This window comes from Meriones unguiculatus, chromosome 5 (genome assembly GCF_030254825.1).
Source record: "Meriones unguiculatus strain TT.TT164.6M chromosome 5, Bangor_MerUng_6.1, whole genome shotgun sequence".
Classification (NCBI taxonomy): Eukaryota; Metazoa; Chordata; class Mammalia; order Rodentia; family Muridae; genus Meriones; species Meriones unguiculatus.
In genome coordinates, this window is record NC_083353.1 from 98,030,100 (window position 1) to 98,044,892 (window position 14,793).

The 14,793-nt window shown below is 38.1% G+C and overlaps 1 protein-coding gene across 2 annotated transcripts in view; it reads right to left on the reverse strand.

Annotated features, from left to right (window-relative positions):
• Crbn (cereblon) overlaps positions 1 to 13,522 on the reverse strand; it is an 18,574-nt gene extending 5,052 nt beyond the window's left edge. The window contains exons 1-5 of one of the 2 annotated variants that reach the window (XM_021649380.2): positions 13,413 to 13,522; positions 9,506 to 9,621; positions 8,536 to 8,738; positions 7,650 to 7,799; positions 3,778 to 3,937 (exon numbers count right to left, since the gene is read on the reverse strand). In XM_021649380.2, coding sequence (XP_021505055.1) covers positions 3,778 to 3,937; positions 7,650 to 7,799; positions 8,536 to 8,738; positions 9,506 to 9,621; positions 13,413 to 13,479 — 696 coding nt within the window. In that variant the 5' untranslated portion in view covers positions 13,480 to 13,522. The remainder of the gene's footprint in view (positions 1 to 3,777; positions 3,938 to 7,649; positions 7,800 to 8,535; positions 8,739 to 9,505; positions 9,622 to 13,412) is intronic. The other variant, XM_021649381.2, reaches the window with a different exon arrangement.
• Positions 13,523 to 14,793: the final 1,271 nt, after the last annotated feature.

Here is a 14,793-nt window from a genome sequence, read left to right on the forward strand (position 1 = left end):
ACAGGAATGTACTGAGTGCCATCCTTTTGCACAGCCCTGACCTATAAGCAAACCAATGTCTCAATTCCCACTGAAGAAAAGGACTTCTCAAAGTATGTATTAGGTTATTTGGACAGAGTCTAAAAAATCCATGCAGAAAGAACTGCTTTTAACAGTAGTCACACAAACTGAAAGGATCAGAACGGCTCTTAGAGAGCAACTACCCGTACCCAGCACTCATTCAGAGTCCTTCTTGGCCTGCGAGTGCACACTGGCTTTGCTTCTCTGTGGTGCTGTTGATAATGCAGCAGTCATAGGTGTTCTTCTAAGGCTTACTTTGTAAAAGAGTTGTTCTTTAATAAAGTCATAATACTAGCCAGAAAGCTCAAGGTGCTAAGGATTCATAGATGTTGCAGTCGTTCAGGGAACAGAGTTTACTAATGATAGCATGCATGAAGGCCCTTGAAATAAACTGCAAGAACTTTTAAAAATTGCAAAAAGCCGGTCAGATTCACAATGAAACTCATAATGGAAAAAGAGGAGAAGCTAAAAGAAATTATTCCAGCGACTTCGTTTAGATGGGCCCAGAAATACTTTTTGTTTGTCTCCTATTACAGTGAGCAAAGTAAATGATAAAACTTATGTAAGTAAATTGGAAGTTGAGAAGTTTTGCTTTTCTTTCATTTATCAAATTTATCTTGGTAATGAGAGCTGGTAGGGTCTTTCCTAGTCTAGTGGCTTATAAGATAACGGTAGATATGCATATGCATGGTATGTGTGCAAGAGGAAAAAAAAAAATCATGTTTTCTCTGTTAATAGCCGATTACACAGGGCCTAACTAACGTGTCTTAGAAAGTTTCACTGAAAAGGAGCAGTAAGAAGGCCAGAGGCCCAGTTTGTACTCACAGTGTTTATAAACTCCAGAACTGCTACAACAGTTCATAGATAAGAGTACAACAGTACATATAGACAAGAACAGGAGTAGTAAAAGATAAAACTAACCCGGTCTGAGGAGGCCACTTAAATCACTAAAGGAGAGAAACTCCCAGAAACTATTAATGGGACAAAGATGTGCTATCTGGAAACAGTGGCACTCATTCATACCAGGATAAACATGTTTACATGAACTCCACTTTCAAGAGAAAAATGTGTTAGTACCCTTCCTCAGGAAGTTATTAGTTACAGTTTAGAATACAGTTACATAAAGATAAAACTCCCTGTAAGACAGTACACCAAAAACAAAGTTAGCTGATGATAAACTAGAGGAATTGATATGATTACAAAGATGATAAAAACCAAGAGTTCTTAGAAGCCAGTGAGCCAGTAGGGGTAAAAGTGTGGACAGAAACTTCATAGACAAACACACACGTCCCTTAAATAACATGCTTAGCAAGTTTTTAAGTCAAAATAAAATCTGTAAGGCACACTTACCAGATCATCAAATGTGACTGTATACTATGAAACTATGGGAACAAGGAAACCAACAGATATGAACCTCCTTTATAAGGGTCTCTGAAAATAAAACTACAAGCCCTTATTGTCACTCCACCTCACTATTAAGGTTAAGAATATGTGCAGAAGGAATTTGTATATTTAGTGCAGGTGTTAAAGAACTGGTTACAGTGTAACCACACCTCAGCCTGGGGCAGCTTTAAAAAGGAAAGATGCTGTGTCTATCAAAGGATACAGAAAAGTCTCCTGTAAGACACCCCTAGCAAAGAGAAGGTCAGCAGAAATAGATACCCTTTTGCATATTGTGCAGGAAAAATGAACATTTATATCTTTATAAACTCTAGAGGACTAAAACCTACCCTATGACAGCATGTTTGAGTACCAAGCCGTTGAAGTTAGTGTTCATTTCTGCCACGCTCTACATCACACTTAGGAACAACCATGTCTTGTTTATTTAGCACAGACTGGAAGGATGAGCATCAAATACTATGTTTACTTTATATTTCAACTCTTCTAATTGGCATGGCAAGCTTCAGCTTGGACAAAGAGAGACATGCAGGATTGTGGTCTGAGACAATCTCAATCATTCTAGTGAGTTTAGAAAGATTCAATAATAAAAAAAAAAAGTAAACACCAATTTCAAAGCGTGAATATATCAGGAAATCAAATCTATACTGAATGACTTTGAAGTGTTCTCAATTAACTTCGCTAATATTTTCCCCTTCTCAACATCCACCATGTTGAGTGTGTGTATATCTTTCATATTTTCTCTACTGCTGCTGGCAAAATGGGACATTGCACAGAGTACTTAGGGAAGCTTAAATACTATTTGATGTGATCTGGGCGTAGTTTATATATGTTGAAGGTTAGCTAAATCATCCCAGAACAAATTATAAATCTCAATATAAGTCCTGCTGAAAAAGTATCAGTCATTTAAATGGACAACTAAATATGTATGGACATGACATACAGAAAGCAAGCATCTTGATACGATTAGTTTTCCACATAGTTCATTAGTAAACAAATGACAGATACACAGTTAGGCAGTAAATAGCTTAATCTAAAAGGAAAAATAAAACTCCTTGATAGAACTATCTTTTTACATACTTGTTCTAAGAATTATGCTCAAAATCATCGTGAACAAATTCCCTACTGTTGTACTGATAAATATAGAAAATCTCTGTACCCGGTTTGGAAAAGGAAAAACTGTACAAATAGCCTGCACCTTAAGGCTGTAATAATAATGTTAAAGCTTCCAAAATATTACTTGTATTATTCTTTTTCATGTGCTTAAGCAGTCTAATAATTATACTAATAAAAGCATACTGTACTATTTACAAATGGCTAACAGAATGGAGAACAAGAAGAAAAACTAACTATATATCTTAATACTTATAAGACCATCCAATATCTGCTCTGCCCAAAGTTCTCTAGAAGCTAAAGACTTCCAAAAGAACTCTAAATGTGAGAGAATGGTGAAAAAGAGACTTTTATGAAAATTATATACTAATTCACATCAGTTTAGGATACCATACTATTTAGATCAAAATGTAAACTTTTCCTACTCTAAATTAACAAAGAGTAGGCAATGATTCAAAGGATTTTTTTTTTTTTTTAGAAAGTACCAAAATAATTTATTCTAAACTTAGAAGTTAGTATATTTTTCAGTTATGGAAAAATCACAAATTTAGGAAGCTTGTTTTGTACCTAAAGCTGTATTTACATATATACTACAGGGATGTACATAACTCACCAATGAGACAGAACAGCTTCTATTTTTGTCCTAAGAGGTAAACTCATTTAGCCAAAGAAATACATAAGAAGTAATGCCTAAACAAGTATACTTAGCTTTCCTCAGTGCTAGGAATCAAATGCAGGAACTTGAACATGCTAGCCAAGACCTCAACCACTGAGCTACATTCCCAGCACCAAACAAGCAATACCTTAAACTCTCAAGTCAGTTCCTCTGTGGCCAGCAGCTTGCTGAAAAACAACTGACAAAAACATTGCCTCTGAAAATTCTAAGGACAGCTTCTTTTCTACTGCCACTGAATTCCAGCCCAAACAATTCTGTCCCTTCTTTAAAGCAGCATTTAACTAATTCTTCTAAAATTCCTATGGAAACTAAGAGCCACACACCATTAATACATGCATGATAAACATAATATCAAGAGTCTTCCAACTGTGTGGCATTTCACCACTACTGTAAACTACTTTTCGTATTAACTGCTGGGTGAATTATTCTTAAATACATCTGTGATCTAGTGAGCTACAGTATCTAGAAAATGTCAGGACAGTTGTGACTCTCTTCAGTTCTAGAAGACGTGTAAGAAATTAGCATCTCACCTTCTGGTATTTCTGCCACCACTTACATGAGTGCTGCTCTTCCCAGGAGACAGGCTTTGAAGGGAATATCCGGCACTTATTAAGTGATTCTAACTGAACTGCAGACATGGTTGACGGCAACACACACTCCGGCAAAATTTGCACTTTAGCTTGCTGGATTCTAAAATAAAGAGAACCAAGCATGGTGTTCAGTTTTGTGATACACTAAGTTAAACTGTAAGTTTCTCAGCATAGGTTAATTTTAAATATTAAGATCTTTCTAAGTTCCCTCTTTTAATCAAATCGACCAAATGCTAATACATACATACACACACAAACACAAAATTCTCAAAACAATTTTGTTTAATCTAAATATAAAATGAGATAATTTAGATACAAATTATAGTCTCATTTGAAGAATAAAGAGATTTTACATTTCAGATAAATATGCAGGCACAAATGAAACAAAATTCATTTAATAAAACAGCATACAGGCTACACATTATCTTGACATATCTAATTTCTTACACTACAACTCTCTAACCCTTAATCTCAAGGCTGTAGGCCTCATACACTCTGTCATTAATATCCAGAAAGCAAAAACAGGTAGAGAAAGAATGGAGAAAAAAAACTCCACACAAATGTACTTTGGATAGTAAGACTACAGTATTACATACATACTCTGTTTCTAAACAAAATTTTATTGTACCAAAGACATTTTAGAACCAATGTCCTCTATGCCATACCAGCTTTTGCAGCACAAATTTTAAAAACCAGAGATGAAGTGAGCCTTCATGGTCTCTGTTCAACATGCTTGCAGGGTGTGTATGTGTGCGTGAGTGTGTTGGTTCTCCCTAATGTGTTTACGGCAGTTACTTTATGATTACATGGTTTTATTAAAAAGGCTATAAAAGCACATGAAATTGAGGCAAATCTGAACCTTTAGGATTTTGTATTCACACTGACTAGTGCTTGTCTGTACTATGTGTAAAAAAGAACTGCAAGTGTAGATGGATCATGTATAAACAAAGTACAGAGCATCTCTCTACATCCTAATGGATCTGCAAATGCAGTTCAAAGAAAACAACTCTTGTCTTTTCCCAAAATGTTACACTATTTTAATTTTCAGCTAAAATGTTTGTACTATATAGTTCAAACTTTTTTGACTAAAAATTATTTATCTCAGATCTGACAGATAAAATATCTTATAATTCATGGAGGATGTTAATATCTTTTTCTGTACATTACTCCTAAGAAACAGATTTCTGAAGAATCCCACACTGAGTCAAATACACCTTTCTTTGTGTTAGTTTTTAAAAAGTCCATGTATATGAAAAATAGACTTTTAACAAGAACAGTTACACTGTGCTTAGGAAGTGTCATTTAGGTTAAAAAAAAAATTCAGTCTTAAACTACAGACTTCATAGGGTTAAGTTCCCACTGTGCTGAGGAACAATTCTGGTACAAAGCAGACAGCTAGTTGGGGAGTCAGAATGTGGAACAAATCTGCCATTTCTTATTTAACTGGATACCTGCACCCTTTCTGGTACACCTTACTCATTTGCAAAAAGAGACTGTCCTGAACCTTCTTTGACTTGGCCCTTTTAAGTCATGGTGGTTTCAGAACCAGGGTGGAAGTAGAGGCAAAGAAATCTTATTCCACGGAAGGCTTTTAAGCTGAGATCCATCTTTTTGAGAGACTTTAATATATAGTAGGTCAACAGAATACAAGAAAGAATTCTTCTTCCCAAGGCCTGTCAGTATGTCAATATTCACTAGATTCTAGCCATGTTTCTTGACCTACTTTCTGATGATGACTACTTAAAGCTTATGTTTTACACAACCAATTTTTGAAGTCATATACAGAAATACACTGTATCACAAGTCAATTTCTTTTGTAGCTTCTAGAAAATAATATTCACAAAATAAACTGTAACAAGATGTACATAGGAAGTAAGTTAAAACCTGTTAGTGTCAACAAAATCCACAGTAACAAAACAACCAACCAATTACTAACAGACCCTCAGATCACCTTGTACTCATTCCCATAATGCTGTCTCAAATGTAGACCACACAAGTTCCAGTCACTTCTCCAGCACCATGTCTACTGAAGGACTAAAGCATAGAACCTTACAAAGGTTTTGAGTTTGTGTAATGAAATGTTCTAGGGAAGGACCAGGAGAAAACCAAGCCCCTCACATCTGGACACCTCACTCAATATCCACATGATTTCTTGTCCCAAAATGCTGTCTCTTAGACACTTTTGTTACTTAATATTTACAGTTGCTCACAATAGAAACATAACAGACAATAAATCTTTTCTTCATGCAGCTCACATTCTTGCTGATTCCTAACGTCTTCAGATGCCACATGAAATAAAGAAGTCTGACAGAATTTTCAGCTCTAACTACAAATCAGTGAACAATTCCCTAGAAACAACAGAACCCAGAGGCTGTCCCCTAAAATATTACAGGTGCTGCCTGTTACAGAGACAAGACAGGACACCAAGTAAGACAAATGATTCTAATTAATTTCCATTTTAGAGGTATGGGTTAAGCTAGCAGAAACTAATGGAAAAAGATAAACAAACAATAAATAAACAATATTTTCTGGTCATATGAAAAGCTACGTTAACTGCACCGCTATTTCCAGGGAGCTTCTAAACTTCACACAGTGCAGAGACAACAGAATTTCTTCATTACTCATATAAAAGACATCTTGGGATGATATAAAACTCAAAATGCAAACAGCCACAAGTCTCCCTGGCTGGTACAGCTCAGGTGTAGCAGTTGGCAGGTGGACTACTCCATGTGGCTTTCAAGCAGCACAGGAATGCTGCCAATACCACACCTGTCCCGGTGAGCATGCTGACCACAGCTTTTGCCTTCTACTCTCCTATGCTACAGAGAGCTCTTCAATTCCAAAGATGCCTTGCCCGCAAGCGGTACTATCTTTGGTATTTATATTATTGTTCTCAAACCTAGAGGGATATTACAATCATCTAGAAATAATTTTTATGTACTTTATGTATATGAGTGTTCTGTCTGCCTGCATGACAGAAGAGGGCATCAGATCTGATGGTTGTGAGCTACAGTGTAGTTGCTATGAACTGAACTCAGGACCCCTGGAAACGCAACCATCTCCCCAGCCCTTAGAAATAATTTTTACACGATGCTGCAGCCTCCTTCCACATTAAGTCACACTCTGGGCTGAGAGGTAAGACTGAAACTGAAGTCTCTACGTTTTTACACTTGCTGGTGACTCTGCTAAACATCAAAGTTGGAAACTATGGGCTTACACCTTAGAAGGCAAAGAGAACAATTTACCCTTGTTCATTCAAATGCTGATTTTCCTACCCCACTATCTGACATTGCATTGATGTTTATTCTAAGCATCACCTGTCTCATTTGTGTAAACATGCCATCATTTGTTCTCTGTAATTTCAATAAAACAACCAGCCAATGCTGAGCAATGGAGAGACTAGGGTAGGACATCCTGTTCCTGAGGGGAGGAGAAAGAAGTGAGTTGGGGGAGTCGGAGAGGAGAGATGGGCAGGAGAGGACTTGGAACTATGAGGAGAGATGAACTGGGCCAAAGATATGACTAAAACCAGGTATAAAGTGGGAAATCCAAATGGGAGGAAACTACGAGGGCTTGGGGTTTAGGATGGAGTGACTATTGCCCAGCATTGTGCTCTAGGTTAATTAAGTAAATCCTAGTCTCTATGTGGTGATTTGAGTATACAGCTTGTTTAGGAATAACCACTGTTTAACTAAAAGATAAATCAATAATAAATAATAACAAACAACTAAGGAAATTATAAAATAGAAAGGATCAGTAAATAGTAAATTAACATAAATTCATCTCTCTGTAAGATGCTCAAAGTTTCTTACCCATCTGATTGTGTTCGAAGTTCAAGGACCTTGAACCTCTGCCTTCCAATTGCTTTCACTTTCACTACTTCAATTCCAAACTCCTGCTCTTCACGATAAGCATATATCTCTGCCGTTGTTCCAAACTGTGCTTCCCTTTCCTGAATATTACTTCCAAGACAAAAATTTACAGAAAGTTTTCAGCTTTTGTTTTTAAATACCCAAAATTGTCAAAAGCAAAACAGAAGGAAAACAAGCAGCCAATGCTCACTGTAAAGCTAAGAAGACACAAGGCTCCAGAAAGCAAATACTGTATTTTAGAATAAGGGTGGATTGTTAAGAGCCACAGAAATAACCTAGGGCTAAAAAGCTTTAAATTGTCATTTCACAAAGTAAACATTATTTCACTTTGTTAGACAATGATGCTTGCTGCTAATTAGCATCGCTATGCCTATGTGAGTGTATGGGATAACTGGACACTTCCTGTTTCCACTTCCTGCCTCCACCACATTTCCTTTATTTGCTACTTGAAGAACAACTCCAGTTTACCAGGGTTTTGTATTGGTACACCCTGTGAATTATGAAAGGGGAAAGTAATCTCTACATGAAAATATAAAAGCCTAGCTATCTTTGAATAAAGACAGTTCTAAACTTGATTCTAGGCAGGTTTTCCATTAAATGAGGTCTAGAGTCCGAAACAGCTAAAGTATGAAAGTAAATGTCTGACTTGCAAAATGATGAAAATAGTATTAAATAAGCGAGTCTGTACTTTCAAACTCCTACGTGACAATATTTACTTTGAATTCTAAACCAAAAGCTGCAAAATTTTAGTCAGCTTTGGCTGCCACACTGGCCTTGGCTGTCACAACAAAAGACAGTGTAGTAAGCAGATTACTTAATCTCGTACCTGTAAGCCAGAACTGCAAAGGTTCTGTCTTTCTGGATTAAATTCCGAACCATGCTGACTTCTTGCGGGTGAGAAAGCTGAAGTGGTAATGTCTGCCCTGGAATCAGGATCAGCATCACCTGAGGGAGGACTGGGATCACCTGACAGCTGTCATCATCATGTAAAGTTCTACCATGGAACTCTTCCATATCGGATCCCAGGTACTGTTCAAGGACACAGAGTCAAGAAAGAAGCTCAATACAGCTCAAAAGGTTAAAGAACAAGACAGAATGAAAGAACTACTCAGACAGGACACACGTGTTGATTTACATAAACTTGGTTATATAACTACACCTCTACCAAACCCAAATTTTTTTACCTAGTATTTCCTATTAGCAAAACTCCAGATTTTTATGAAGAATCATCAAGATTTTGTAGTTCAAAATATTTTAACCAAAATAGCCCGTGTCCAAATATGACAACCAATATGACAGAATGTTAGTATGCAGGATACCACCCCACATCAGCAATATAGAGACTACATTAAGAATCCAATGCAGCCAGTCCTGAGGAGACCTGACAGACTAAGGTCAGATGGAAGGGGGGGGAGGAGTACAGAAGAAGAGGGAGGTAGAGGGGGTGAGATTAAAAGGGGACGAGGGAGGGGGCTACAGCTGGGATACAAAGTGAATAAACTGTAATTAATAAAAAGAAATTTAAAAAAAAAGGAATCCTCTGAACCATTCGGGAGAAGACAATTCCTCAGACACCCAGGACAAGTTAAAAAAATTAAAGTTGTATATATAGATACTAGAAAATAGTACAAGAATCACATGAGGATATAGTGTTACATTGCTTAAATTTTAAAATTACATGTGTATGCATTGGAAAATAACAGTCTGTCCTCATCCACAAGTTCTAGGGTCAGCCACTTGCATTTAGGAAATTGCAGGTCCATTTATACTATTAGCTCAGTGACTAAATTACATACTGTATGTGAGGTTGGAAGGCTGGTGTCAAAGTTTATGATATTTGGTTTTCTGGCTTCTTTACTATCCTGGTCTTCTACTTCCATTTCAATTTCATCTTCTTCATCTTCACTCTCTGCTAAAGTAGAATAGAAGGAAAAAATGAAATTAAAAAAAAAAAACAACAAACAAAAACCTCAATTCTGTTCCCATTCACACAGCCCACCTCAAGGAAAGGCACTCTGTGCAGAGAGACAGTGGAAGCCTGAATCTCTGCTCCTTCTTTCCTTCCCCCCCCCCTCTTTTTAATAACTATTTTAGGACACAGGATGTTGGAGAAATGGAATTCTAGTGTGCCACAACTTTTATCTTCCTCTAGTTGACATGGTATATTCATTTGCTTCTCTTCACAACTAAGTCATCAATATTAGCAAATTATTAACAATTTAGTTATTTAATTTGGCTTTCCTTAAATTTTTAGCTAATCTCCATTTCCTGTTCTAGACTCTCCTCCAGGGTCCCACATTATACTTCTGTGTCATGGCTCTTCTGCTGCCTCTGGCAGGCTGCTAGTTCTGTTTTCCTCATCAGAAACTTTACACAGTACCCTTCCTTAGGGATCAACTGGATGTAATCCTCAGAATTCTGCTAAGGACAGAGCCGTTCCCTCATCTCACATCATGGATACTTCTCCCTGAGCTAGGGGCTGAGGTTCTTCCTTGGCCGTCTGGCCAGAAACAGCAACCAGGCTCCTTCACGGTAAAACTCCCTTTCCTTCCTTTCTCACTAGCTCCAAACTTATAAGGGAAATAGCTAAACTATGCCATTCACTTGTATGGACAATTTTTCTCGTTTCCATAACTACTAATTAGTTCCAACATCTTACACGATGAATTCTAATTGATTAAAGCTTAGTTTCTTCATATGAAAAAAATATGAATGCTTAACAAGGTATAACCTTTGAGGTTCTTGCAAAATTTAACTATAAAGAGTTTCTCTGTAAGAAAGAAAACAAAGAAGAAATAAGCAGGGAAGAAAGATCTGTTCCTTAAACTGGAAAAAAAGATAGCATTAAGACTTGGCAGAGGGTACTGCTTTTCCAGTAACTACTTTCCTAGCTGTCAATATCATAGTTAACATTGAATGTTTGTAATTAGTTTCATAAAACATTGCTTCATCATTTTAAATTTTAAAAAAGTGTTCTCACAAAGAAAATATATTTTAAATGAGATGTCTTAAGGACATTTTCTTTTTAATTAAAACTAAGATGATCCACTTTAAAATTTGATATTACCAAGGACAGAGATGAAAGTCTGAAAAATCAAAACAACGCACTACTTTATGGAGGTGTTATTCTATCAGTGGGAGTTGTTCTTTTCTTGCTAACTACAGGTTCATTTCCTACTCCAAGAATGATCCCCCCACCCCCCGCTTGTGTGATTTTTGGAACTGTCTGAAGATGTCTTTAACTGTAAAAATCCTGATAAGCCAGACTTGGGATTGGTCAGGCATGCTGCTAAACTCAGTGTACTGCTTAAGGTACACCTTTCAACAAGGGGTTCTCCAGCCTCGAATGCTGACAGTTTCAAGACTGGCCTAAACTAAGTATTAAAACCCACCAAACCTCATTTCTATTCATATATTTTTTAAATGCCTCCAAAAAAATTTGAAATGCATAAGGTTTCATTACAAATTGGTCAGCTCTTCCATTTTAGAAATTATTTATATCAAATTATCTGTAAGTAGGTTCCTAAGAGAACATACAAAGATTTTACAATAAGGGAAATGGCTAGAACTTTATTATAAATTCCTAGGTATTAAGCTCTGTCAGTGAACATAATTATTTCAAGTTGTATGCAGATAGTTGATATTTAAAACTTCTGAACATGTTTTTTCTTGATAATAGGGAAGTCACATTAAGAGATAAAGACAAAACTAAAATGATGGTAAAATCATTCTGAATTATTTTTTTAATCTACAACTCTGAGAATCTAGATTTTACATGACATTTGGAGACTCATTTTTTTCTCTACATGTATAAAATATCCAATGCTAGCTCAAGGGCTGAAGTTATATAAAAATTATACTTGAAAATTTCTACTTCTTTATTCTTTAAAAGAATGTGTTACTTGTGGTGTCCATTCTCATAAACAAGGCTATGTTTATCTTTGAACATTCAATTTGTCTAATATAGACTCTTCACACCTAAAATGTTAAGCAATTTTGCTGGCAAGTAAAGAGAATCGCTTTTCAAAGCAACTTACACTATACAGATTCAAGGAGCAAGCCAAAGTTTCTCCAGAAATCAAACTCTTGTACCTTGGGAAACCATTATTCTATGTATACAACATCTATAAGAGTTTGTGAGCCTCTTTTAATATTGTAAATTGAGAAAATACACACAGACTTTTCAGAACTACCAATGACTCATGTAGGTGAATGCCAACAGAACACCCTCTGCCGACTCCAACACTCTTCTTCCTAAATATCTGGTACATTCAAGGTGCAGCCAATTTCTCTTAAATCTCTTCTATTGAAATGTGACTTCACTACCTTTATGAACTTCAGCAAGTAAAGCTTCACAAACAGTGACTTGTAAATTGCCTTCTGTGCACTAGCCTTGCACCCAGCATTCGTCTCCTTCAATCTACATTACTACCAAGGAACAGATTCATACCCAAAGCACAGCTTTCCCAAGGCAACTAATTGAAACCTGAAACTATTTCTTCACACTTCACAAAAAAGTTCCTAACTCAAATGATTACAGATGATTGCAACAACTCAGAACTAACCTAGTCCACAATCATATCCCAAGTAAATCTACATCACAAGATTTTTCAATTTCTTTAGCCCCAGAATAACCCCTAATTCTAAAGAATCATAAGAGGAGTTGGGGACAAAGCTCACAGGATTTGGAAGTCCCTGGAATCCAATCCAGCATAGCAAAGAATCAAACACAAAGCTAACACACCCTAACAGCACTTGCTTATGTGGCCCCAAATGAACTGCACCTGAGATTATAATTATTCTCAATTGCCTTACCTCAACTGTGAACCTCCTAAAATCAGAATGCTGAGTATGGTGATGGTTTTCTTACAAAGGCTAGCACATTACATGGCTTACAAGCAGAAGACCCGAACAATAGTCTATGTTGTCCACAGCATTCTAAGAATAGTATGCATCACGAGTTCATGTCCTTTCAGTATTCAGTACTGCAACATAAAGCTGCCATAAAGCATACGGGCATAAAGTAAACAGGAAAGAGAAACTGGTAGTATCATTCTCTTAAGTGTCTTAAAAATAAGCGTATTATTTGCAAACCTGAGGAAAACACCACCAAATACTGCTTCCACACACAAAGAGAGTTAAGAGGTACCAGCTGTGATGACAGACCAGCACACCGCGGAACCCTGTCTGCAACTGTGTGACCTTCCACGTCACTGAATTGTATACATTTAACAATCCGTCAATACATTTCTCCTCTATAAGCAAGTTTCTGAACAGGCGACAGGTGTAACGGTAAAAGCAGAAATGCATGCAAAGCATTCACTTCGGGGCTCGTGACATGCAAGTGTAATGCCTAGGACCTATCAGCCGTCAGGCTTACTAAAAGACAGACTTGCGGGACAAGTAACGGCTACTAAAGTGACCCGGTTCCCGACTTCGCCTGGTCCCAGAGCATTTTTAATGGAGGCCCGCTAGGGCGGAAGATGGAAAGGAATGGGTCCCTGCTCTGTAAAGTCCCTCGCCCCAACATCCCCCACAGCCCAGGAGCCAGAGGCCGGGAGGAAAGCACAGGGCTGCGGCGGGCGAGGCTCGCGAGAAGCTTCCCCCTCGCCGCTGCGCCTGGGATCCTGTCCCGTCCTCCCTGCGGAGTCGGTCCCGGGCCTCGCTCTCCACCGGCAGCCAGGCGTCGGTCCCGGAGATTACCAGCCAGGAGCGGCAGGTGGTTGCCCATGTTGTGCGCAGCGTCCCGGTGATCTTCCTCGTCGGCCATGTCTGTTTACCCGCAAAGGAGCCTGGGACAGGGCGGTGCCCGGACGCAGGGGGAGGATCTGCGCCACGCTGCCGCCACGCTCCTGGGCCACAGCGCCTCCTGGCGGCTCCAACCAGGAGAGCCGCGAGCCGCCTAGCCGAGAAATGCAGAATAACCAAGCCTAAGGAAGAACAGCAAGGGACCTTTCGTTATCCACTGCCCTGCCCGACCTACTGCCCGCCCTCCCACAGTTTGTACAGGCCTCTCCTCTTCCCAGCCACGAAAACAGTTTTGCAGGTAGGGAACCCAAGGCTGTGCTTTTAGTGTCCACCTTGAGCAAACAAACCTCTTTGGTGCAGAAGTATGGAAATGAATATTCAGAAGGCACATGGACTGTTCCAGGGGCAGTTGGAATATGGCTGATTTAAAAAAAAAATTCAGTAGCCCTCATATATAGGCCCCAAATTAACGTGTAACAATATGTGGCAAAGACTTTCAAGAACAAGAAAAGCGCCGATAACCACCTGGAAAGTAAAACTGTCAGGGTATAAACCAACCCAGTCATAATGGCTTTACTAAGAGAAAAAAAAAATCAATATATGGTAAAACAATTACAATATACCAGAAGAAAGAGAATTGTTTTAGCACCGGAATCGTGGCTGGCAATTCTTTTAAATTTCAAGAGTGTAGACAATGTCTTTCCAATATGTTTTCACTGAAGAAAGAAAACTGGAAAAAAAAATTGAAGGAAGGAAAGTGGTAGGAAGGAAGGAAGTGGTAGTGGTAGGCAGAGAATAAGAGGAAGGGGTAAAAGACAGAGAAAACTAATAAATCTGAGGTTTTAAGACAATTTACCCCAACCGGATGTGGTAGCATATGCCTTAAATCCCAGTACTCTGGGAGGCAGAGGCAGACATCTCACTATGAGTTCAAGGCCAGTCTGTTCTACAATGTGAGTCCAGGACAGCCAAAAAGACATTTTATCCCTAGAAAAATTGCCACATTGAAAAGTCACAATCTGAAAACATTTTGGAACAGTACCTCAATCAATTCCCTATTACTCTGCCTTCTATCCCTAAGTCACTATGGCCTTGGCCAAACCACAGGACTCTGTTTATACAATCTTAACACTAGAACAAATAATGTCTAAGATGAGTCCTTTTTAATAACATGTGATATGTTGATGCCTTTTATGATCAGAGTTAAAAAACAGCCGAATGAGCCATTGTGGTGGGTTAGTGATGTTAAGGTATTGGTCTAGCTAGTCAGAGGATGATTCAGTTCTGGACCACTAGAGAGCATATGCAGGAGAGAACCCACAGAATAGATGATGAG